Genomic DNA, 27,121 nt, shown 5'->3' with positions numbered 1-27,121 from the left:
TTGGTTGCGTTGTGAGTATTTGCAGCGAGTTTCTGTATTTTGTTGCTTTGTGAGTATTTGCAGTGAGTTTCTGTATTTGGTTGCGTTGTGAGTATTTGCAGCGAGTTTCTGTATTTGGTTGCGTTGTGAGTATTTGCAGCGAGTTTCTGTATTTGGTTGCGTTGTGAGTATTTGCAGCGAGTTTCTGTATTTGGTTGCGTTGTGAGTATTTGCAGTGCGTTTCTGTATTTGGTTGCGTTGTGAGTATTTGCAGTGCGTTTCTGTATTTTGTTGCTTTGTGAGTATTTGCAGCGAGTTTCTGTATTTTGTTGCTTTGTGAGTAATTGCAGCGAGTTTCTGTATTTGGTTGCGTTGTGAGTATTTGAAGCGAGTTTCTGTATTTGGTTGCGTTGTGAGTATTTGCAGCGAGTTTCTGTATTTTGTTGCTTTGTGAGTAATTGCAGCGAGTTTCTGTATTTGGTTGCGTTGTGAGTATTTGCAGTGCGTTTCTGTATTTTGTTGCTTTGTGAGTATTTGCAGCGAGTTTCTGTATTTGGTTGCGTTGTGAGTATTTGCAGTGCGTTTCTGTATTTTGTTGCTTTGTGAGTATTTGCAGCGAGTTTCTGTATTTGGTTGCGTTGTGAGTATTTGCAGCGAGTTTCTGTATTTGGTTGCGTTGTGAGTATTTGCAGTGCGTTTCTGTATTTGGTTGCGTTGTGAGTATTTGCAGCGCATTTCTGTATTTGGTTGCGTTGTGAGTATTTGCAGCGCGTTTGTTTCTGTATTTGGTTGCGTTGTGAGTATTTGCAGCACATTTCTGTATTTGGTTGCTTTGTCAGTATTTACAGCACTTTTCTGTATTTGGTTGAGTTGTGAGTATTTGCAGCGCATTTCTGTATTTGGTTGCTTTGTGAATATTTGCAGCTCGTTTCTGTATTTGGTTTCTTTGTGAGTATTTACAGCACTTTTCTGTATTTGGCTACGTTGTGAGTATTTGCAGCGAGTTTCTGTATTTTGTTGCTTTGTGAGTATTTGCAGTGCGTTTCTGTATTTGGTTGCGTTGTGAGTATTTGCAGCGAGTTTCTGTATTTTGTTGCTTTGTGAGTATTTGCAGTGAGTTTCTGTATTTGGTTGCGTTGTGAGTATTTGCAGCGAGTTTCTGTATTTGGTTGCGTTGTGAGTATTTGCAGCGAGTTTCTGTATTTGGTTGCGTTGTGAGTATTTGCAGCGAGTTTCTGTATTTGGTTGCGTTGTGAGTATTTGCAGTGCGTTTCTGTATTTGGTTGCGTTGTGAGTATTTGCAGTGCGTTTCTGTATTTTGTTGCTTTGTGAGTATTTGCAGCGAGTTTCTGTATTTTGTTGCTTTGTGAGTAATTGCAGCGAGTTTCTGTATTTGGTTGCGTTGTGAGTATTTGAAGCGAGTTTCTGTATTTGGTTGCGTTGTGAGTATTTGCAGCGAGTTTCTGTATTTTGTTGCTTTGTGAGTAATTGCAGCGAGTTTCTGTATTTGGTTGCGTTGTGAGTATTTGCAGTGCGTTTCTGTATTTTGTTGCTTTGTGAGTATTTGCAGCGAGTTTCTGTATTTGGTTGCGTTGTGAGTATTTGCAGTGCGTTTCTGTATTTTGTTGCTTTGTGAGTATTTGCAGCGAGTTTCTGTATTTGGTTGCGTTGTGAGTATTTGCAGCGAGTTTCTGTATTTGGTTGCGTTGTGAGTATTTGCAGTGCGTTTGTTTCTGTATTTGGTTGCGTTGTGAGTATTTGCAGCGCATTTCTGTATTTGGTTGCGTTGTGAGTATTTGCAGCGCGTTTGTTTCTGTATTTGGTTGCATTGTGAGTATTTGCAGCACATTTCTGTATTTGGTTGCTTTGTGAGTATTTACAGCACTTTTCTGTATTTGGTTGAGTTGTGAGTATTTGCAGCGCATTTCTGTATTTGGTTGAGTTGTGAGTATTTACAGCACGTTTCTGTATTTGGTTGAGTTGTGAGTATTTGCAGCGCATTTCTGTATTTGGTTGAGTTGTGAGTATTTACAGCACGTTTCTGTATTTGGCTGCGTTGTGAGTATTTGCAGCGTGTTTCTGTATTTGCATCGTGTTTCTGTATTTGGCTGAGTTGTGAGTAATTGCAGTGCGTTTCTGTATTTGGTTACATGTGAGTTTTTTCAGTTTGTTTCTGTATTTGGTTGCGTTGTGAGTATTTACAGCACGTTTCTGTATTTGGCTGAGTTGTGAGTAATTGCAGTGCGTTTCTGTATTTGGTTGCTTTGTGAGTATTTGCAGTGCTTTTCTGTATTTGGTTGCGTTGTGAGTATTGCTGCTGCCATCTTTGAAATCCACTCCCGGGTCGAGAATGCTGTGTGCGTCTGTGCTGCCGCTTTGCACCTGTACCGTTTGTATGTTTTTGTTTGAATGATTTTGCTACATGTTTTTTCGCAGTTCTGTTCAAATTATTTTTTATCAGAATTCTGTCTGGATTACTCCATTTCTCACTGCTGATCTTTGAACTGGACTGTTGTCACTATCAAACTTTTGCTGTCTGTGAGTCTGCCATCGGGCTGCTGCGAGCTCTCTACCCTGTTAACGTCTCCACCATGTTCGGCTCTGCTGATGAGTGAGTTACCACTCTCTCAGTCGGTTGCGCTGTTCGTTTACTGCTTTCTATCTGGGTGTGTTGTCTCCTATTTAGTCTGCTGTTTTTGGTGAAGTGACGTTCAGGGTCTGGCTAACGTGGTTTTCACTTGTGATTGGCTCTGTTTGCTCGGTACTAACATGCCTCAGACAAAAGTTTTTCTTTTTTCTTTTCTTATCTGCCTCATTTTTTATCTCACATCCATAATGGATATTGGATATTTACCATCGCAGCTAAGGGCCTTGAAATGCTATCCGTGTCTTGATTCTATGACATATGAATGCTGCCAGATTCTAGGGATTCTCCGGTGCCCACGATATATACACCGCTCACGACGTGTCTTCAGGAGTACATTTTGCTTTAAGCCTGATGCGTAAAAAATGCCCTACGACTGTTAAATCATACTGCAATCTGAAAGCTATTGATACTGCTTCATTCTGTACCTCTATTGTTTCTTCAAAACTCTCTAATGTCTTTGATATTTCGTCTCCCTCACTGCATGATATTATCTAACTATCACTCCATAATTTCTGAAATCTTACAGGAGCATGCTCCTATTAGGACCAGAAGTGTCCCTTCTTCCCACTCTTCTCCTTGGTATACCCCTGAGTTCCATATTCTTAAGGCTACTGGTAGACGGCTTGAGTGTCTTTACAGAAAAAACGGTCTTACTGTACATTATTTAGCTTTTCTTGATAATCTCAAAATATACAAATCTGCTCTCAACTCGGCTCGCTCTAGTTTTGTCTCTGCCACAATTAATAAATCAAGCAACAGGCCAAAAGCATTATTTAATACAATAAATAAGCTTACCAAACCTCCACCCCTGGATGCTCTAGCTTCTAATGAGTTTTGCTGTTCCTTTCTGGATCATTTGCTTGAAAAGACCGATGCCGTCCACCCTGTCTTGTTTTTCTCTGACTACTCCATCTTCTGTCTCTAAGTTAATCTTGAAATCCAACTCTTAATCCTGTTAACATGACCCTGCTCCTACGTCTCTCCTGAAACTTTGCCATTCTTTCATCTCTGCACCTATCTCTCACCTCATCAATACATCTCTTACCTCTGCTTCATTTCCTCTGCCACTCAAAACTGCTGCAGTTGCCCCTGTTCTCAGGAAACCCCACCTTGATCCCTCAGTTTGATCTAATTACTGTCCTATTTCAAATTTACACTTCATTGCTAAATTATTGGAAAATACTGTTGCTTCCTATAGCTTCAGTCAGTACCATTAGTCTCCATAGTACTGAAACTGCACTTGTAAAGGTAGTGAATGATCTACTACTTGACCTCAGCTCTGCCTTCGATACTTTCTCCCATGAATTATTTATTCATGGGAGACAGTAACTGTCAAACTGATAAAGATGTGTTCTTAATTTTTTTTTTTTTTTTTCTGATTGCATGCGTTTTCTTCAGATGCAGCACGTTGAGCTCTCTTGGCCACCAAAAAAGAGCTGCTTTGAGTTAAAGATGCCCTAGAATTAAATATTGAATTTACCTTGGCATAGTTAAATAACAAGAGTTCAGTACATGGAAAAGACATACACTGAGTTTCAAACTCCATTGTTTCCTCGTTCTTATATAAATCTCATTTGTTTAAAAGACCTCCGAAGAACAGGTGAATCTCAACATAACACCGACTGTTACGTAACAGTCAGGGTGTACGCCCCAATATTTGCATATGCCAGCTCATGTTCAAGGCATTACACAAGGGCAGAACGTCTGGATGTGCACAGCTGAATCATCAGACTAGGTAAGCAAGCAAGAACAATAGCGAAAAATGGCAGATGGAGCAATAATAACTGACATGATCAATGATATGATATTTTTAGTGATATTTCATTAGCATGTTGCTAATGTACTGTTAAATGTGGTTAAAGTTACCATTGTTTCTTACTGTATTCACGAAGACAAGAGCCGTCGCTATTTTCATTATTAAACACTTGCAGTCTGTATAATTCATAAACACAACTTCATTCTTTATAAATCTCTCCAACAGTAATGTTAGCTTTAGCCACACAGCACTATCAAACTCATTCAGAATCAAATGTAAACATCCAAATATTTACAATACTTACGCGATTAGACATGTTGCATGATGAACACTTTGTAAAGATCCATTTTGAGGGTTATATTAGCTGTGTGAACTATGTTTATGCTGTTCAAAGCAAGCGCGAGCTCCGGGGGAGGGGGAGCATGAGAATTAAAGGGGCCGCAACCTATATATCGGTGCATAGTTAATGATGCCCCAAAATAGGCAGTTAAAAAAATGAATTAAAAAAAATCTATGAGGTATTTTGAGCTGAAACTTCACAGACACATTCAGGGGACACCTTAGACTTATATTACATAATTTAAAAAGACATTCTAGGGCACCTTTAAAGCAAATGGCATGAGTGAGTTTTTTTGTGAGGATATTTAGCCTCTGCTTTATATCTCATAGCAAATGGGCTGTTTTACGTAAGTTGTGACCATAACCCGCCCTGGGATACAGCTGACCTTTAAAGAGTTTTTTTTTTTTTTTTTTTTGGAATAGGAGAATGAATAGGACTGTCTCATGAATTCATGAAGAGTACATGGACTCACTGGGTTGTAAAATTAAATACATGGGTGTTTCAATTATGAGCCCTTTTAGTACTGTAGACTTTTAAAAATAAACACTCTTAAAAGACATTTCTGATACACTATAGTTTATTTGAATTATCTACTAATAATATCCATGAATAGGAGAATTCTGTAATTTTTGTCATTTTTCTACATTTTTCGGAATAAAATGGCAGACTCTTATATCTTGCTAAGTTAAGTTTTTGAAAAAAAAAAAAAAAAACATTATTAGGTGCAAAATGGCTGGTTAAAAATAGTTTAAATCATTAGACAAATATTGAAATGATTTATGTTATCTTCACTCTGTGGTTATCATATCATATAATATGTAGTATTATAATTATAAATACCACATAATGTAATATTTAGTATTTCTTTTTTTTAATCATTAAGTTTAAGATTGAAAATCTGGGTCTGGGACAATGCAATCTCTATATAAATCATTTTAAAAGTACCAATGTGTGTGTTCCTGGTATCCCCTATGTTATAGGTAATAATACATGGATGGCACTACCAGAAATCTTTGACCTTGTGGGGATATATTTTTTTTTTTATTCCCAGTAAAGAAAACCACTTATTAATCATACATTTTTTTTTTTTTTGAAAATGTAAAAATGCTGAAAATTTTCTATGATGGGTAGGGCTTTAGGGGTAGGGGATAGAGTATAAAGTCTATAAAGCATAAAATCATTATGTCTGTGGAAAGTCCCCATAAAACATAGAAAACCAACTTGTGTTTGTGTGTGCTGATGAATGCATGGTACAAAGTTTCCAAAACAGTTTTAATGTGACCTTCACATAACAAAAAAAAAAAGAAAAAAAAAGATTGAAACCCCTGGAACATAAAAGTGCCTAAAATTGAAGAAACATGCATAAATAAAAGAATATGTATTTTTATGTGAAGAGCTGAAGATGTCTTTAAAGAATATTATTATAGCAGATTTAGGCAATTTTATAGCAGCTGTCCGTAGGTCACAAAATACAGGCTGTATATCTGTGTTTTATGTGTTATGGTTAGTCTTTCCAGTGTTTCCAATGTTTATTTAAAGAGCTTACCAATCCAAGTTACCCAAGAAACACAATGACTTTTGACCATTCAATCTCGTTTTATTGAAAAAAGAAATAAAATAGCATGTACAATAATAATTACAATAATAATAATTATAATAAGAACAACAATAATATTTATAATAATATAAAAATCTGTACATTCCATTGTTTTCTTTCAGTACAATAGGGAAGACTGGTACAAAAGCAACTGCATAAAGTATGGGGATATTTACAACAAAGAGAAAGAAACGCTGCCTATAGACCCAGAGTCATTAAAAGGAGCGTTTCCTTCGAACAAGCCAACAGTAGACCAGTGCGAATCAGGTTTACTGCATAATTGGCTGTTCATCAAGTGTCTTTTGAAAAATGACATGCCAAAAAAAGAAAAAAAAGAAAAAAGAAGGATAAAACAGCATTAATAGCATTTTATACTCTTTTGTATGTTTAACACAGCCTTATAATGTGCAGTATTTTCAAAATAAATATCCCCTAATTTTATTGTCTCCTTTTATAGAGCTTTCCGGAGAACGTGCTCTAGTGGCTGTTTTGGGTTACTTCAGGTATTTAAAAAAAGAAAAAAAGGGGTGAGAGGAGACAAGTCAGACATCACATGTCAAGTGATATCTCAGGAGCACATGTTGTGTGCAAGTGCGGTTCTGAGCTCAGATTCTGTGTTCTGATTGTCATTGGATCACAGTACCATGATCTCAGTCTAATTACACAGTCCTTGGTACACCTGCCAAACAAGCCGTTAGGGTTGTATTGCAGTTTGTCAGGCAAGACAAGAGGTTAGAGTTGATTGAGAAATAATTAATTATTAGAGAGGTTTAAAGTCAGAAGGGAGAGTGGATTCTGTTTTCTGTCCCGTTTCCTTGCAATAAAACCCAAACCGTTCAGCCATTATACACTCACACAGTTTGTAAATGAACCTATATGTAATCCATGCAATTAGAACCTTAAATCTAAAAGGTTTTCTAGCAACATTTTCCAACCCAAACACTTAAGTAGCACTAAACTACAGTAACACTGAAGTCATGGGATGAAAAGAATGGGGTAGAGGTTTGAAAATAAGGTAAGCTAACCTGTAGCTCTCTTATTTCCAATGAGCTTTGTTATTCGTAGTCTTTATTTGGCTTAGAATAAGAAAATAATCAATAAAAATAAACCATATATGTGCGTAAGCAAACAAAAACCATTTCTTTTCACTTACAAATATATATATTTTTACTCCACATCATGACTTGTCCTATTGTTCTACGTCTAATAAAAGAATTTGATGCATTCTTTATGAAAGATCAATTTGAATACTCTTTGGTTTAAGTCTAAAACTCTATATAATATGCAACATAGCAGCACTTGTAGAAAGACATTCATTAACACGATCACTCTCTTTGTCCCTGCGGACATGACGACTGTGATTTTCATTCTGATACTGATCTAAAGACCCTGTCCGATATATATATATCGCAATAAACAGGCATGGTCCTGTGCGTTTTTCTCTTCAGATAACCTGAAATGAACTGCGGAGGGCTTCCAACTTCATGTTTCTTGAAAAGAAAGAACAGACACTGAGTTGTCTATATTCCCAAATAAAGCTCACCCACCTAAGCCCCCCGCAAGACTGTTCCAGAAATACCTGTGGCTCACACAAAGGGCCAGCGGACTCAAATAGAAAAGGAAAAGAGGGGATAATGGAATAATTAACTAGACGGTAGGAACAGGACTTTTTAATGATACTTAAGACATTGACTAACACTCTTGGCTGTGTTTTTTCCTCCTTTGTATAATGTTATTTCTATTAACTATCATTGCTTTATTCAATTGACAGAACTAAATATCTGCATGTAACGATAAATAACGATATTATCAACTTTGGTAGCAGCATGAGTCAAAGGCTGAATTAAAATTGGTCTGAATCATTCTTACATTGTTGGACAACTGCACAGGGACACATGCCTGCTCATTTTCAAGTTTTGCCAACCAGTTACATCCTCTCTGCTTCGTGTCATTCAGAAGCAACGGTCTAAAAAGGTAGTGTCGCCTAAATGGGAAACTCTCTCTTCTCCTCCCTTGATGTGCATTCTTCATTAGCTGTGCAGTGCCTCTATGCTGTGTTTTATTTAACCATGCATATTCGTAAGAACACTCTTGTACAGTTTCGCTGTCGATTCCTCCTCGTAACTGTACCGTTAGCTTGAGTCTGCCTCGCCGAGTGGCTCAGTTCAGCTCAATGTGCCTGTATGAAGAGGTGTCTGTTAAACCTTCCCGTTAGTTCTGCACAGTCATATTTCGGATTCCCGCCGTAGAGGCCGCGGTTCTAAGGGAACGGTGGCCTGGCTGTGGTCAGAGTCTGAGCTAGTGTCTGTGTTTGTCCCGCCAGGGCCCAAACTGTCCCCGTTCCCTTCCTCTTTCTCCTCTTTGTTTGAAAGGGCCACCTCATTCTCATAGCAAAAAGAATTCGAGTTAGATAGGATATATTTTTTCTCAGCAAGGTCTCTCGCGCTGCACAGTGGGGTGCTGGGCACTTCGTAGGTCTTGTGAAAGCGAGAGTAGTCTACTTTGTAATAGTTTTTCTCCTCGAAGAGGACGGGCTCAAAGCGGTGTCCCCACAGGACCTCACTGGCCACGTAGGAGCTACGGCACTGGGTGGTCATGGCCGTGGCCTCCACCATGCCCTCCAGGATAACTACGATTTCAAAGTCAGAGTTCTCCAGTTCTTGTTTGCTCATGTCATAGAAAGGGCTGTCCTCATCGATCTCATGGACGATGGTGATCGGTGACACCAAGAAGATGCGGTCAATGCCGCTGTCAAAGCCCACGTCGATGTCCATCTGGTCTAGAGGGATAAACTCTCCCTCGGCTGTGGTGCGAGATCTGAGAAGCTGAGCCCGAACGTGGGCCTCTACCAGGTGGCTTTTGCGCAAGTTGCCCACCCTCCACATCAGACACAGCTTATTGTCCCTCATGGCCACCGTAGCGTTGTGGCTGAACACCAGCGTCTCATTCCTCTTCTTGGGCTTTGCCATCTTAGCCATGACAGCACCAATGATGAAGGCGTCAATGATGCAGCCGACTATGCTCTGAAATACAACCATGAACACCGCGATGGGGCACTCGTCTGTAACATAGCGGTAGCCATAGCCGATAGTGGTCTGCGTCTCGATGGAGAAGAGAAACGCGGCCGTGAAGGTGCTGACGTTGGAGACACATTTGGGACTGCCACTCTCCAGGTCTCCGTGGAATATTGCGACCAGCCAGAAGATACATCCAAAAAACAGCCACGACAGCAGAAAGGCCAAGCAGAAGATAACGAACATCCATCGCCAGCGAATGTCCACGCACGTGGTGAAGATGTCGGCTAGATAGCGCTGGCTCTTCTCGCTGACGTTGATGAACTGCACGTTGCAGTGTCCATCTTTCTTGACAAACCTGCTCTGGGTTTGGTGACGGGTGTGAACCTTGCTCTTCCCGTTACCGTACCCATTTGGCACCGCAGCAGTGGCCAACTTCATACCGTCCTCCTCTGATGACACAATGCTGTAGCGGTTGGCCCGCACACTTCCCATCACCTCAGTCTGGGAGGTCTGTGCTGTTTCTGCTTTGGAAAACAGTCTTAGTTTCTGGAAAAAGCGTTGGAGAAACAGTTTTGAAACACTCACGGGGACCAACACAAGCAGGAAATGGTGGGGCTGTTCAGAGCCGGACGCAGGAGGCGTCTCTTTGCTCCAGTTGGACCTTTTGATTGACAGAAAAGGCCAAGGATGGGGCGATCACTCCGTTCTCATTTGCTCTGGTGATATCATCGATCAAATGTCCTATCAGAAACAAGAAACAAGATACACATTAACGTTAATTGGTAAAGACTGTAAACTAAACATTCTCACTGCAGATTTGTTTCAGTCTCAGTTGCTAAATTAACTTAATCACTGAAAATTGACTTTTTGGCTCTAACTGCACACGTGTCTCCGAGACCAACGTGATGCATATAATTCTCACGCATTCTCATGCAAGTCTCAGCTTGAACTGATAAATTTGTACACTGATTAAATCATAATGTTAACATTTCCCTGTGAATTTAGTATCACATGAAATAATACTAACTTTGATAAATGGTATGTGCTTAATCAAAAACTCATACTTTGAAACTTAAGAGGACCTTGATCATTCCTTTCAAACTGAGAAAAAAAAAAACCCAGCAGTATTAGCCAACAAGACCAAAATGGTCACAATAACAGAACCCAAGTCGGACTTCTTTAAATCATAAGCTCAGTGAGGCTATGAAGTAAATAGTGAAGGTTTTGTTTCGTTTTATTGACCAAAGATTATTCTATATTTGATTTTTTTCTTCATGGGCAACATCAAAGGTTTATACATCATGTCAATTTCAATCAGCAACTGCACCAACACTTTGTCAATTTAATTAAATTAAAAAAAGTCAATTTGTAATTTTGTCAAATACAATGATATTTTACCAGGCAGTGCCCCACATTGCTAGATAACGCAATGCCAACCTGTCTGCTTATGTGCTCTTCCATATAGTGCAATTGCCCACAAGACCATTAATAATACCCGTTTTCACATACTGTGCTAATCGGGGTATAGGTGAATGGAAAATTGCTTTGTTCAGTCACGTATGTCTCTTATCAATGCACTAATTTAAATTGGCAAAAACTCATCTAACCAATAGTGGAGTCCTGAAAGCTCTACTCAACAATTACAGTACTTTCTGTATATTTAATATGTTTTATATTTTAATGTAGTGAACAATAATAAATGCTTTTAAAGAGTGTCTTGCAGGTTGTCATCACAAATATTCCACATCAAAACTGATCTTTTGCATGAAAAAAAAAACAAAACAAAAAAAAAACAGCGCTATAAAATAAGACCTGTTCCCTCAAGGATTATTGACATTTTAAGAGTTTTAAAAAGAGAAAGACTCATTTAGTCAGTGGCAAAAATGTGTTCTTGTGCCACACTTAATTTCTCAAAGAACATAACATAGTGAACTACTGCTTAAACATCAGCAAAGGTAAAAACAAGCTAAGACTGGTTTTCAGTAGGGTGCAGAGCAGGGACTGAGACGAGGCTTGTTGACTTGAGAGCTTGTCCTCTGGGACCTCATCTTCTCTCTCAGCAGTATAATGACAGCCCTGTGACAATTCCCTGAGGAGGGCTAAAACACTACTCATTAAAGCTTCTATTCTGCCCTCAATGTTCCTAGCAACCATAACTAAAAAGAAAGGTCCTATTTTATCTTATTTAGCAGATGCATGGACTGCAGAAGGATTTGAGATAGAAAAAGAGAGCGAGAGAGTAAAAGCGAATGACATAATTAATGGAAGAGAGTGAGAGAGCATGAGAAAAGAATATGTATATTTGTATTAAAAACAGAAATTACTTCAGTATTTTTTTTTTTTTTAGTAGTGAGGAAATTTCTGCCATCTAGAACAAAAGTAAGCCGATTATTTATTTTGGTTTAACATTTTACTAAAGGCTGTTTTTCATATGTGGCCTGACAGATATTCAGATAAGGAGCAGGTTGATAGATGCCATTATTTCTTACATGAAACATAATATGGCAGTGTTTATATCCAGGAAAGATGTTTATTTTGATGGCGTGGACCAGTGAGCACCAATGGAAAATGTTACATAAAAGTTTACATTCTTTTGAGTGATCAAACTAGGATTAATATTTTTAAAACATTGTTGCATATTTTAGGCAAATTCCTTTTGCCCTATTATCGCTGTTAACAGTTTACACTATGTGGTGTGCATAGTCCTGACAAACAAGTTAAGCACCAATTTAGCTGCCAATTGAAAGTCCCTGAGTGTTTAAGGCAGAAAAGAGGATCTGCGTGTCTGTCAGCCGACTGACGCCTGACAACTGCTGAGCGCAGCTGTGCTCCAAATATATTAGACAAATGCACACTTAGCAACAGTGAGCTCAGTAGAATACTGCTAAAAACAATACTAGGCTATATAACAATTAAACTCACGTGTTGCATGCAGCAATGCGCATAATGCAGTACTAAACCCCATATGTTGCTTTTATAAGGCAAATCTGCCATGCGGGCAAAGTCTGTCATATGGAGAAGCCAACAGGTGTGGGAGGAAAAGATATTCTCTAAACCTTTCTTTCTTTTAAAGAACTACTTGAGGTGCTTAAAGTAAGAAGACTTAAGATTTCTTGTGTATTTGTCTTAAGAGAAAATAAAAAGCAAATAGTAATCACACTTTCATATCTTTCATTGTAATTGAAGGTCAGAAATTAACTCTAATTAACAACTCCTCACCAAGAAAGAAAACTCTTTACATTCTCTTTGAAGTGTTTCTCCTAGACAGAAATAATCTTCAGACTGAGACATTTTGATTAAGTCTTCTGCCTTTTTTTCTGAGATCATGCCTCCTATAGACTTTCAATAGAGAGCTCAAGAATGTGCTCAAACTATGCTTAGATTGTTTTCTATCAAAATTCAAATACAACTGAGAACTCCGATATCATTCTTAACAAAATGAAGTTCAAATGTATAGCACAAAACACTTTGTATAGTCAAACAGACCGAATTTATTTACAGTTGCATTCAATAACAAAATATGTCAGCAAATAGTATATCTTTGACCTTACCTAGTCATTTGTAAATGAACACGAAACAGTTGTCATATGTACATATCCAATGTCGAATGGTTTTAACTATCCACACTGTCTTCTCATTGATCTTGTTCTCTCCACGTAATATATGAATAGCATTTGATATGAAGCATAAGAACAGCAATCTCCACGTTTCTCTTCTTGTTTGCGGCGTGCGGTAACTCATGTGCTGTTTCTTCTAGGCTTCAAACCCATTTAAACAACACGCACCGGCTAGTCACGCCCCCTCTCTTGAAACCAGCCAATCAGACGGGAGGGACTGGAGAGTTTCACGCGCGGATAAAACAATGTTCCACTCACTCAGACTACAGCAAGTGAAATAGAGAACAGCAGCGTGCGAATTAAGGCTTGAATCTCCCCAAAGGAAGCCAAAACAAACGGTTGCGGGTGTCTAAAAAGTATGTGTTTTCATAAGTATGTGTGTTTCAACAGAGTTTTCAAACAATACTTTCAGTAACTAACCACAGTTACGTTGCAAGTTAAGTCAGAATGCGCTAAATAGACTCGAGACACAAGCCGAGTTCGTCTGAGGTAACCATAGCAACACTACGATTTTCTCAATGTCTGAGGTTAATTCGACAAAACACGGTTATTATCTGTTTACAAGTCATAATAAAATCTCAACCTGATTTAAAAAAGGGAATTAGCGACCCGTGACAACAAAAGTCAAATTTGTTTGAAACGTCGACAAGGTCTCGCTGTGAAAATGACAGAAAATTCAACTCCACTGTAATTCCAACACTGACCTCAGATATTGAACTATTAGAAATACACATAGTGTTTGTATTGGGGGAAAAAAACGACCAGTTCCTGAAATAAAATAGAACTTCAGCAGTTTAGTTTGTGATTTTGTGGAACGTATTTCTTTTCACAACAAGCTAGAAATCGCACTTTATGTGTCATTTGTTGATAGTGCGTCCAAATGCAATATGGATACCATTAATCATCAAGCCAAACACTTCTTTATAAAGATATTTTTCACTAAACAAATGCTTTATAAAATAATTTTAGTCCATTATGCCTTTTAGTCCATATTATGCCATTAGCCAAAACATTGAAGTCATACAGTTTTGAAATGTGTTATTCTGGGTTTTGCTTTTATGAAATATGATCAAAAAATAGTACAATTCAGTTTCATAGTATGCATATCCACAGCATTACTCAGAATTTATTCAGGCTTTGTTTGTTTTCCAGCTTCTTATATAATGACTGTACATTGTATTGTTGGGAATCAGATCATTGTGAAAGAAATTAATGACCATTTATTGTTTAATCAGGGGAATGTTTCTCTTTCTCTTTATAATTGGTCCAATGAAAACCCAGCAGTAAGTGTTCCACAGCCCTTTGCCCTTCCTGGCTGCTGCGTGTCACACACTGCTTGCTTGTCATAAGTAATGAGCCGTGTTAAACTTTTATTTGTGAAGCTGTTGCAAAGTGCTTATTTTAGTTACTTTCTTGTTCAAGTCTATAAATAATACAGACTATTTATAGGCGAAACGTGGTACGTGATCTGTCCGGCTCTTGTTTACCTTTCAGCCTAATTTAAGGCAATGCTTGGACAGCACTGCATCCAACCACAAGGTGGAGGGCTGGAGACTTCACTTTCTCAGGAAAACCTCCTGAGACCAAGCAATTTTATTCATTGTAGTAGTAGACATATGTTTTTTGTTAATATCTCTGAGATGATGCATGCCACTGTTTTAAGTCCTGCTCTGTCTTGAAGAGGACATCTTGAGCTTTTCTGTCATGCTAAATTATTGTATGTGGTCAGTGTGATAACATCAGTGTATGGCTTAACAATGATAAAATGCAACAACAATATAACAAATTTTAGTCATCTTTGATTTTTGAAAAAAGAATTTAATATATATATATATATATATATATATATATATATATATATATATATGTAGGTCGCCAGGGTGAAGGTGTTTCAACAGTCATACATTGTAGACTACAATGAGGTCTAAATGATCATTTATCATCACCCATTAGATTGTCCTTTGGGTAAGTGGATGCATGCTGTGTAAATACTGAAAATTGTCACTGGGGCTCTTTTTCCAAAAGATTTTATTAGTTGTTTGGACGGAAAGGTTAACCACTTTGAAAAATAAGGTGGAACAGTGTTCTGCACTTCCTCAGCTAATGTCAAAGAGACGCACTGACTGACCACAATTTGGTCAGGTTAACGTCACTGTCATTATAATTGATCCATTGCCTCTTATGTAGGTTGAGGGTTTGGGGGCCATAATTTAATCAAGGAGGTCTTTTTTTTTACATCTCTGGTTATCAAAGAACCTTCAAGGTCATAAGAGTCTGTAATACACATCAAATCTTCACTGAATCTGTGATACCTGTAGAGATGTGTGTGCGTTGTGTACAAAGAGTTTTGTGCAAGACTGCTACGATATACAGAACATAATTAAAATACTATTCAAACACAGCTTTTATATAATTTTAAAAGTAGCGCTTTAAATGGTTTCTCATCAAAGCCAAAGTACCTACAGGGCTTTAATATGATATTCCAGTACTTCTTTGTTTGAAGGGCCTTTTAAGACCTTCCTGCTAACTGACAGCACACCTTTAAGTCTAAATCTAACTATAAGTGCACTATTTCTTCCACTAGTGATGCCTTTGAGGAAGCCCCATTTCAAAGTGCTATAGCAGAGTCAGGATGTTCACTGTTATAGCTCGTGTTCTTGGACAGCACTGCTAGTGGATGCTTTTTCCGCCTCAAGACTATTCCCATTAACCAATTCCACAGCTGCCGTTGGAGAACTTGTGTGGAGTGGTTTGTGTTTTGGCTGTTGAGAGTACTTCTTTAGGTCATACTCCTCTGCGCTTAATTCTGGGACCAGGACTTTTACTGTGTGGTTGAACAGGGCGTAGTCCACTCTGTAGTTCTTGCGGGTGACCCTGATCATCTCCTGAAAGTGCTGGCCCCACAGAATCTCGCTTGGAGTGTAGGATGTGCGTGTCTGGTGAAGGATGCCCGTGCAGTCGTCTGTGTAGGTGAAAGAGACCACCAGCTCAAAGCTCTCCTTCCTCAGATCCTGCAAGCTCACCTTGTATAGAGGACTGCCAGGACTGATTTTATGAACTATGGTGGTTGGGGTGGCCAGGATGATGTTGTTTTCTTCAATGTTGAGGTCTTTGTACGTAACATCAACTTTCCCTGTGCTGTGTGCCAGGTGCTGTACCAGCTGTGCATGAGCTGTCCCTTCTACCATGTGGTTCCTTCGGAAGTCCCCGACCCGCCACGACAGGCATAGATGACCGTCACGTAAGTTGATCACTGCACAATTGCTAAACCCAACTGTTTGGGCTCTCTTACGGGCAGATGCCATCTTGGCGACGGCGATGCCGATGACAAAAGTGTCAATGAAGACACTGATGACATCTTGGATGGTAACTACAATGATGGCGATCATGCAGTTCTCCGACATGCCCCGAAAGCCATAACCAATGGTGGTTTGGGTCTCTAATGAGAACAGAAAAGCAGCTGTAAAACTTCGAACCTCATAAACACATGGCTCATTGTTGGGGTCTTTCATATCGCCGTGGGTCAGTGCAATGATCCAGAATAAAATTCCAAAAAAGAGCCATGATAAAATGTAGGAGAGGGCAAATGCCAAGAGCATGACCCTCCAACGGATCTCCACCAGGGTGGTGAAGATGTCAGTGACCCAGAGAAGCCACTCCTCTGGAACGTGGTGCATAACCATGTTACAGCTCCCATCTTTTCTTACATATCGTTTCTTCTTGGAGTAATAGCCGTCATCTGTGAGCACACTTGGAATGTCGTCACGGCACTTCACTCCGGAATACTGCACCGTGCCTGAGTTCATGCTGCCTTAGACTAGAGATGAGAGAAAAACTTAAATCAGATTCACAGGTACCCATAACACTCCACTTACATTAACTGGAAGAATCATGCAAACATACAGATCACCCCTAAGAGGCCATGCATTGTTATTTTTGTCTTTTTTGTTGTTGTGATCACTACTTGAGATTGTGTGTGTGTGTGTGTGTGTGTATAGATAGATAGATAGACAGACAGACAGATATTTACATCAATTAAAAAAAAAAAAAAACAATGTCCGAAACTTGGGCTACAGCTTTATTGTTGTAGACGCAAGAGTGATTCTGAACATGTGGTCAATTTCATTTCCAGCCAACTCAAGGGATCAGACGTCTACACGGTTATAGAATGATGTTTGACAGACGCCGATTAAATGGTTTGCGGCTGACCAAAGAAATGGTAAGCAACAAACTTTTTTTTTTTGTCATGAGATCATGAGAAAACAACTTTTGTTATGCTGAGAAAATAAGACAGAAAATAATAATACACAAAAAATAATGCATGGCCCCGCAGGGCATCCGTAAATCTCATCTTAAAATGAAATCAATATACACGGCATTAAAGATGATGCCTTTAGGGAATTTACCAGATTCAGAGTCTTTTTGACCACATAAGATGTATGATAAATCTTAAAGGGAGAGTTCACCCAAAAATGAAATTTCTGTCATTAATTACTCACCCTCATGTCGTTCCAAACCCGTAAGACCTTTGTTTATCTTCGTAACACATATTAAGATTTTTTTGATGAAACTGAGAGGTTTTTTATCTCCCAAAGAAAGCAACGAAATTACCACATTCAAGGTCCAGAGAAGTAGTAAAGACGTCATTTTAGATATTCTGCGTGACTACAGTGGTTCAATCTTAATGTTATGAAGCAATGAGAATACTTTTTGTGTGTAAAAACAAAACAAATATAACAACTTTATTTAACAATTTTAAAGGTGCTCTAAGTGATGTCACGCGTTTTTAGGCCAAAACATTTTTTGTCACATACAGCAAACATCTCACTATCAGCTAGCTGTCTGTCCCCTGAACACACTGTAAAAAAACGTGGTCTCTGTAGTCGCCACAAGCTCCAAAAACAAACTGGTCCAGCCTGGACCACGAATCATAATAAACATGCTCCAGCCAATAACCGACAAGAATGATTTTAAATGCGCGTTCCTGACTGTTTCAGGAAGCACAGAGGGGAGGGGAGAAGGAGGAGGGAGGGTCTAGCTAGCCTCTGTTTTGTTTGACAACACTTTGAACGTCAACAGGAAGTTACATCCACCCAGGATCACTTAGAGCACCTTTAACTGTTGTCATACGCAGTTGACATAGTAAACGCTCTGCAATGATTCCGTGTTTATGTCCGAACGGCAACTCATTATTGGCCGGCTCCTGCGTCAGCATCACACACATGCGTCTTGCTGCTCACGTGAACAGGTGTCGGCCAATACTGAGCTCCTGTGTCAGCATCACACGTATGCCTCGTGCTGTTCACGTGAACAGGCGTCGGCCAATACTGAGCCGCCATTCGGATGTAGAACCTGGAAGCACTGCAACGAAAATAGCATAGCATAAAGCCATGAATTTGTTGAAGAAAGTCGTTTTTTTTGTTTTGTTTTTGTGCACAAAAAGTATTCTCATCGCTTCATAACATTAAGGTTGAACCACTGTAGTCACACTGACTATTTTAATGATGTTTTTACTACTTTTCTGGACAATGAATGTGGTCATTTCATTGCTTTCAATGAAAGATTAAAAAAAACTCTCGGATTTAATCAAAATATCTTAATTTGTGTTCCAAAGATGAACAAAGGTCTCACGGGTGTGGAACGACATGAGGATGAGTAATTAATGACAGAAATTTCATTTTTGGGTGAACTAACCCTTTAATAAGGTGGCAGGTTGGCATTTTGTTTGCATGGTTTATCAGTAAACACTGTATCATATTATCTTGTAAAATATGGCTTGAATTGGATGTTTTTGTTGATATAAGAAGTAAATAAGACTTACCCACAGTGTGGTATTGTGTTTTAGTACACAACGCTAAATGTAGTAATTGCAAACTTTTACGAGAACATATTTTTTAAACACCACCATACTTTGTCTCTTGGTCATAAGCACCAAGGGCAGTTGTGTTAGGGCCAACTTTAAGGCTGGGTGGTGATGTGTGGAACAAGAAAACGGTTGCGGTCAGTGGCTTGGCTATTTTATGGAGATGACTTAACACAAGCTCAACTTGAGGACACCATATGGAATGTTGGAGCAGAACAGGGACCGGATCTTTTGACATAATCCACATTGTACCCTGCTGAAGGGTCTAAAATCGGGCATCAGAAGGAGAAGGGGGAGGAAAAATCTCACCGAGAAGATAAAATCTGGCTTTACGGCTTAAAAAAGGGTGTCAAATACATGTGTACAGTACATGTAGTTCCGTGAGACAGCAGCTGACAGATGCCTTCCCCTTTTACCTCAAGTCAAAGCATGTTGCGCTATATTTTCCCAATTGTGAAAGCATACTAGCTAGACATACTATAGCTTATTAAAATGTTTGCATAGAATTTAGGTATGCAAACAGATGTTCTGGAACAGGTTTAGACACTTCATGGCCTGTGTAACGGTAGACATTTATGTCTGTTTTTGAACATCATTTGTGTCAACGCTAAACAGAAACAGCACAACGTGGACTTTCCCCTCTTGAGTAGGATGATGTACAGACTTTTTGTTTGCGGTTTTACGCACGACCGCAAACACAAACACCCACGCACATAAAACACACATTACATTTATGAATGGGAGGCAATGTAAATACATATCTGTGAGTAATGATGACCAGACTAACTTTGCCCATGGTGAAGAAAATTCTCGGCACACACACAACAACCACATGCTTTCTCCCTCGCTTTCGCACACCTAACCACATACTGTAGATGCATCACAAATTATGACATTTTCCACACCACCATAATAGGAACGTCTGTGTTTAACATGGAACGGACTGTGAATATACTTATAATTACTCCTCACGCACTTCATGTTTTGTCTCTTAGCATAAAATCCTGGCATCTTTGATTTTTAAATGTGTCCCTGTCCTTTATCAATGGATGTACTTCCAGCTGAGCACTGGAAACATAGCCTCCATCCAAATGAACAATGCATAAACTGAGTGTTTTTCATTGTTAAGGGAACACGCTGTTTTTGGAGAGGAATTCACTTTCCATTGACACTTTTTTTTGTGTAGTGTCTACATTTCCAAGTATAAAACAAATTAATAAGATGCTGGTATGTTCCCATGAAAGTTTGTTGTTAGGGGCAATGTGACCTTTTACTCAACTGGTACTGACTTCTGCATTTTCTGGCTGTTTTTTTTTTTTTTTACATTTACCGTCATTGAAAAATCTTACCGATCAATGGAATTATCTTACTTGTGTTTGTCTCTCTCACTGCTATGTAACTGGCAATTAGGCTATATTATGAAATAAGAAAGAAAGAAAGAAAAAAAGAAAGAAAAGAACAAAAGATAGTTCTATATTTTTCCAGTTTCCAGTTTTTTTTGGTCAAAACTTCATTCATGTGTTTCATCAGAATTTTTGTCGGATGTTGGTTTGACTGGTACGTTTTGGCTTCCCGGTTCTATTTTAAGATGGCAATCTGGGAATGTTTATCATTGGTAATTCTTTTTTTCAGTGTTCCCTTTGCCCAGTGTCAATACAGTTTATCATAATAGATCGGTTGCCTAGAGATGCAAACCTCATTGCAACAAACCATTGTGATCTTTCCAGTTTGTGGGATTCTTAGAAACGTAACCGCATTGTGTTTCAGTTGTACTTAGAGAAATCTAATATCTTCTATTCTCGGTTGCCTTTTTTAACTCTTCTCTCTTCATAAGTTTGGCTTGGGTTGCTGAGTAATTCTTATGTGTTTGTATGTAATTTAAATCTTGTGCTATTAATTTATCATCAGATCTGTTGCCTCACCTCCACTACGTTTGTAATTTGCTACTGTGAAGCATTGAAAAACAGACTCGACAGGTGTTCAGACATTTAAAATGATATTAAATAATTTTAAAATGATGTGCCATAAATTAATGCTATTAAAAAAAAAAAAGAAAGAATTTGTAATGCCTCAGAAAAGACTTTCCATTTCAGCTAATGTCACCAATACCTCTTATTTTCTGCCGTCCAACCACCTGGCTCCATTCTGACATGTCCTGTAACACCAACTTTTCATGATATAACCAATTCCTGATGCATAACAAAGTCTTGCCCTACAATTTTTTCCCCCTCACTGAACATTTACTTTCATTCACAAATACTTTAGATTATGGAAGTAAATGGGTTTTGTATGGGGTTTCACATTGTCAACGTTCAGCTTTTAAGTCTAGAAATCGGTTTAGTTGTTCATCATTTAAATTGAGTGTTCAAATTTAATTTAATGTCTGTCAGGCACAAATGTGGTTCCATCTAATATTTACATTTTGCTTAAATTGAGTCTTCTTTATGGCATAGTTCACCTTAACCCAATTTGTAAAAAAAGAAGAAAAAAAAAAAATGTTGAAACTCCCATTGGCATATGACTTCTGCACTGAATTCTGAAGCAATGAAGGGGAAGATTATCAATGAATAATGAAAATGTATACATTTTGGTCTGTTTCTCACACAAGGCTATCAAATGACTTAAGAAAACTTGAAATATAGTGGTAAATTTGAATAGAGTTTTGCAATACTTCTGTGGTACTTTGGTTCACTTTCAAATAAAATCAGTGACCACCATATTATTCTGAATTTCTCCATTTGTTTTTCACAGATGTAGGAAAGTCATACGGGTTTGGTGAAGTATTCCCTTTTTTTTTTTTTTTTTTGCTGATTTCCACATTGATAAAGAGCTTGGTGTTTTCTTACTGCAGGGTAAGGGGCTCAGCCAGGAACACAAGAGACTGTTATCTGGGTGTAGTCCTGTGCTTTCTCCATTAACCGTTAAAGGAAGCATCTCTGAACTGCAGCACCATGAGATGGTAAATGAAAAGGGAATGGAAGCTTCCCATTGGGAGATCTTTTGGCAGTGGACTGATCTATTACAGCCAAACCACTGTGAGCATCCTCTGCACTGATCGCTACCTCCACCCAGCTATACTGGGCAGCAGATTCCACTAAGATCATGGATTGATATTTCTGTAATCATATGAAATAGTCAAAATGTTATCCAATTATCTACTCTTGTGTCTCCTTTGAATATTTGTGTGAAAAAACAATGCAGATTGCCTTAAGTTTATGCAATTACAACAACAAACTCAATGTCCACTATTACTATACTTATTTTTTTCAGTTTTAAAGGGTGAGGCATTTAATTTTTGTGCACCATCCTACCAGCAAGTTAAAATGTATGATTTAGATTTGTCATTGTACATGTGGCCAAACCGCTAACCATAAAGCATTTAAAATAAATGTATTGTGTTGAGCCATGAATTTATTTGATAGTAAACTTGAAAGCATGATTACTGAACTGTGAGTTTTACAGTCGTGTTGTGGCATTCAGAGCATTAGAGTGGGTCACAAAGCAGTCTCTGTATCACGAACATTCCAAATTACACATCACTTCCCGTCATGCCCAATATGTCTTAATGACAATCGTCGTGCCTAAACCCTTTACAGTGTCCCAGACTGGCAACATTTACAATGGCTTCTTCAGATAGCTCAATTAGAACTGGCTCCTGGGTAATTTTTCACAGTTTAGGGCCCTAAAATGTATTAAAGAAATAGTTCACCTCAAACATTCTGTCATCATTAACCCACCCTCATGTTGTTAACCTTTCCCTCCTCTGCAGAACATAAAAGGAAAGGAACCAAGGAACCATTTTCCATGGTTGCTAAATTAGTGATGTCCAATGCATGAACTGATTTTGCATCAATTTGTTAATATGGTTCACAAAAGCTGTTATTTGTTCACAAATTGAACAGCCTGCTGGAGATTATGTGAATAATGAAGTGTTTTATCTGTTTCTCACACAATGCTTTTGTATGATTTCAAAAGACATGCAATATAGCACACAAGAATTGCAGACACGTTTGTGGTGTTTTGCATCTTTTTTGAAGCTTGAACGCTTCAGTTCATGTTTAGTGTGATAACATGTAAATGCCATATGTTTTTTGTTATGACATAAGGGTGACTAAATGTTTACAGACTTTTCATTTTTGGGTTAACTGTCTCAATGTACAGTTACATAATTTCAGCTTACTGAGAAAACGACCAGCTTTCCGAAAACTGCATCTTGTACTTCCATAAACATTCTCAATTTACTATTCAGGCCACTTTTGTGTCAAACACTGTGAATGGAAATTCACAAAGATTCAGACAATATAAATGCTAAAATTCTGCTTTGTCCTTCAGATGACCGTCTCTCATGACAGACACTGCTTCCAGATCATGTGGTCAATCAAAGGATGCCAATGTTTTATCAAATCATTGTGGTGCAATAAGTACTACAGTATCTCTGAAAGGTAAACAGCCCCCTTCTCTGCTATGTTTACTGTTTAGACCTGACTGCCACATTAATTTTCACTGTGTACAAAATAGTGAAATGCTGCATGCATCAATGCCAGTGTGTCTGGTCTGCGAACTGTCATGGAGCACATCGCTCTAGGTTTAGAAGCAATCATTAGTGCCACAGTCATTGTCATTGCTAAAAGAGACTTGTCTTAAAGAATTCAGAAGTGCGGTTTCTTATTGTGAGCGATCATCTCAGATTGATTCTTTCTCTCACAATCAGCTAAGGGCGAAGGTCATATGCATAAACTGCTCATGTGGGACATATGGCAATGTTCTAAATGTCAGAGTCCCAGTACAGCTTACCTCCGCTATGTTTCCTGCACTGCTCGAGGGCTTTACAAGTCTATTACATGCCCACTTAAAGCAAATAACGTCCATGCAGATACACAGTGTTCAGTCGCACGAAACCACCCTGTATGCAGGGAGCAAAACTTCTTTGCCCTGGGCCCTGTCTCACCCATAATGACCTTCAATTTCTTGGTTCCCAGGAAGTAAGAGGCACTTTATTTGGCTAAAGTTTTACCAGTTCCATCACAAGCTCCTGTGGATCAGAGAACCAGACTGCATCGAGCAAAGTTTAACGTTACATAAAGCTTTTAATACGAGCAAAGATCTTGGAAGATGGCACGTGCAGGTTACAGGTGTAGTACATTTATTTATTTGACTATTTGCAATCATGTTAGTTAAATCCCAGAGACTGAAGAAGAATTAGCTGTTTGGTCACCTTTGTAAGGACTTTTCCACATTACAATATGCTTAATGTGCCACTTTATTACTGTTAGCTGTACTCCGTTAATCTTTGCCCGAAGCACTCATCGAAAACAGAGATGTTGACATTTTTAATGTCCCTTGAATACGTGACAACAGCATTGTATTAGTTTACGATTAATAGAAACAAATTAGCATGGAATGTTTATGCAACATTATGTTTTATGCTCGTTCAGCTGTTTAGATGTTCCAAGAAAATTCCCCATTACAGTCTAAAAGTTAAACAGCATGCATTATGGCTTGTAAAGAATTTTTAATTGCTCAATACATACATTACTAACTAACTAATAATATTTATGGTTAATTTATAACATCCTAATCTATTTTTAATAATGAAATTCAGTAGATGGAAAAAAATACACCCTTATATTCGTTTAAAAAAAACAGCCATCTGTTTTTGTGCTTGTGGGTCATTTGAGTCCAGTGTTTTCTTAGATTACAGCATGTTCTCACAGACACGCACTTTGCGCTCTCATTTAAAGCTTGAGATTTGTCCTCCCTAAAGCAGCTCGAGTGTCACCCATATCCTGACTCAGCCCTTCCTCTAACGCCCCAAAAACTTATCAGACTAGATTTATCGCTTCTCACATGCCTCTTTCTGATATGTGTCTGACAGCAACAGGAAAAAATGAATAACATCCACTTTTTGGGGGATGATGACTGGTCTTTAGGACTACGCTCAAATTTTGTCCACCTCGTGCCTTTTTAAAAACCACCCATGCAAACTTAACACTGACTCTGGATGTTTTCTCTGCCAAATTTAAGTTTACGATAATTTTAACTCAGCTAATTTGGCATGATATACATGCACTGTCCTTACAGTAAAGAAATACTGTTATTTCTTCTCACAGGTCAGCTGTGATTGCCGTTTCTGGCGAATAAATAAACAGACTAAGAATGCAGATGGTGCCTACCTGCTCTGTGTCTGTTGCTGTGAGAGTGTGGCGTGCTTTGAAGTTTCCACCTGAGTGCAGGACTACACACAAACTGCACTGGCTGTAGAGGCTGGATTGGGTAAGTGTGTGCGATAGAGAACCAGCCCACCTGTACCTATGCTCAAGAAAAAATTCACATGCGCTGTGTATGTTAGCATTTGTTGAGCTTGCAGCCATAGTGACTGATGAGTTCTAGACGACAATTACCAAAGACACTAGAGTGTGGTTTTTAGTCCATGCTTTGAGGTCATCTATACATTATGTTAAAAGATAATTTAGTAAACTATGTATCCATTTAAAATTAACAGTCTTTCTTAATATATGAAATCCACATCTGTCAAGTAATTTTTTCAGGTGTTTAAGTTTTAGTCTAAATAAACTTTTGCACTTTTATCATGTTCCTGTTAACACATGGTCCCTCCTTCATGTCAGAATAGACAGAAATTTATGAAATTTTATAAAGCAGTTAGTTCCTGTCCTTGATTCTGATTGGTCAATAGCTGTGTTTTATTTCACGATAAAACACGGCTATGACCGCTTCACCCAACGGTTCTGTGTATCACTACACAACACTCTTAGCAACCACTCTTAGCAACGTAAACTGTATGTTATCAATTGATATTGTTCATTGAAGCTTACTGTATTATTGTGAGAAAAAGATTGAGTGAGCGAGTTTATTACCTGCAGTCAGATTTAGCATTTTCCTTAACGTCAGTCCTATGTTCATAATAAAAAAAAATCTGTTTAAATGTCTGATGTATCATCTTGTGCTTTTAACATTTAAAGGGTTAGTTTACCCAAAAATGAAAATTCTGTCATTTATTACTCACCCTCATGCCGTTCCACACCCGTAAGACCTTTGTTAATCTTCGAAACACAAATTAAGATATTTTAGTTGAAATCCGATGGCTCCGTGAGGCCTCCATAGGGAGCAATGACATTTCCTCTCTCAAGATCCATTAATGTACTAAAAACATATTTAAATCAGTTCATGTGAGTACAGTGGTTCAATATTAATATTAAGAATATTTTTGGTGTGCCAAAAAAACAACAAAATAACGACTTATTTAGTGATGGCCAATTTCAAAACATTGCTTCAGGAAGATTTGTAGCACAATGAATCAGTGTATCGAATCATGATTCAGATCGCGTGTCAAACTGCCAACAGCTGAAATCATGTGACTTTGGACAGCAGATTCGATACACTGATTCATTGTGCTCCGAATCTTCCTGAAGCAGTGTTTTGAAATCAGCCATCACTATATAAGTCGTTATTTAGTTTTTTTTGGCGCACCAAAAATATTCTCGTCACTTTATAATATTAATATTGAACAACTGTACTCACATGAACTGATTTAAATATGTTTTTAGTACCTTTATGGATCTTGAAAGAGGAAATGTCATTGCTCCCTATGGAGGCCTCACGGAGCCATCGGATTTCAACTAAAATGTCTTCATTTGTGTTCTGAAGATTAACGAAGGTCTTACGGGTGTGAAACGGCATGAGGGTGAACTAACACTTTAAGGCGTTTGCCCGTGACTAACAGCGCTAGTCAAAGCATTTGTCAGTTGCGTCTTGTTCCGTCTTCACAACAGTTCAGTCTTTTCAATATAAAAGTCTTCGCTACTGACTGACACAATCATAAAGAAAATTTGAAAATGTAACTTCTGTTGCTGTTCACGATCAGGGACTTTTTTTTTCCGGCGGAAGGAAGAAAAAGTTTACTTCATGAAAGTTGCATTAATGCATATTTCTGGCTTTAATACTTGTAATTTGTGGTAACTGTTTTATAAAAGCAATAAGGTATTCGAGGCTAGTGCTGTATCGTGTATAAGTCACGGCTGAAGGGGATGCTTCGCATCTTGCCTAACAAAGCCCTTCACCCGTGACTTATTCACGATACAGCACAGCCTACTGCACCTTATTGCTTACGTAAATATATTTAATTATTAATTACACTGCAAAATCAGAAAAAATGTTGTGCAGGGTTTTAATGATAACAAAACAGAGGAAAAATATCTTTAGAATCACATTAAGAGCAGTTTTTTTCCAGCTGGTGGAAAACAATAAAAACATTGACAGCCAATCAAAATCCATCCAATTTTAAAGA

At 38.3% G+C, this 27,121-nt stretch overlaps 3 protein-coding genes across 4 annotated transcripts in view; 1 reads left to right on the top strand and 2 right to left on the bottom strand.

Annotated features, from left to right (window-relative positions):
* Positions 1–6,397: 6,397 nt before the first annotated feature.
* kcnj2a (potassium inwardly rectifying channel subfamily J member 2a) lies at positions 6,398–13,293 on the bottom strand. The gene is made up of 2 exons (XM_067369741.1): positions 12,888–13,293; positions 6,398–10,077 (listed from the first exon to the last, which is right to left on the bottom strand). The coding sequence occupies exon 2, from the start codon at positions 9,826–9,828 to the stop codon at positions 8,545–8,547; it is 1,284 nt and encodes a 427-aa protein (XP_067225842.1). The 5' UTR covers positions 9,829–10,077; positions 12,888–13,293; the 3' UTR covers positions 6,398–8,544.
* A 1,625-nt stretch (positions 13,294–14,918) lies between these two features.
* Positions 14,919–25,111, bottom strand: kcnj16a (potassium inwardly rectifying channel subfamily J member 16a). The gene is made up of 2 exons (XM_067369262.1): positions 24,990–25,111; positions 14,919–16,770 (listed from the first exon to the last, which is right to left on the bottom strand). The coding sequence occupies exon 2, from the start codon at positions 16,757–16,759 to the stop codon at positions 15,596–15,598; it is 1,164 nt and encodes a 387-aa protein (XP_067225363.1). The 5' UTR covers positions 16,760–16,770; positions 24,990–25,111; the 3' UTR covers positions 14,919–15,595.
* The window catches only part of LOC137007658 (galanin receptor 2a), an 80,707-nt gene continuing 77,446 nt past the window's right edge, over positions 23,861–27,121 (top strand). For both annotated transcript variants that reach the window (XM_067369265.1, XM_067369263.1), the window contains exons 1-2: positions 23,861–23,948; positions 24,927–25,089. The gene's annotated coding sequence lies outside the window, so the exon portion shown is untranslated. The remainder of the gene's footprint in view (positions 23,949–24,926; positions 25,090–27,121) is intronic.

This window comes from Chanodichthys erythropterus, chromosome 19 (genome assembly GCF_024489055.1).
Source record: "Chanodichthys erythropterus isolate Z2021 chromosome 19, ASM2448905v1, whole genome shotgun sequence".
Classification (NCBI taxonomy): domain Eukaryota; kingdom Metazoa; phylum Chordata; class Actinopteri; order Cypriniformes; family Xenocyprididae; genus Chanodichthys; species Chanodichthys erythropterus.
The sequence above is the reverse complement of the archived record's forward strand: the minus strand, read 5'-3'. Positions and strand labels throughout refer to the sequence as shown.

Coding starts and splice junctions, on each gene's coding strand:
- kcnj2a (XM_067369741.1), bottom strand. CDS start 9,828: ATGGGAAGTGTGCGGGCCAACCGCTACAGCATTGTGTCATCAGAGGAG.
- kcnj16a (XM_067369262.1), bottom strand. CDS start 16,759: ATGAACTCAGGCACGGTGCAGTATTCCGGAGTGAAGTGCCGTGACGAC.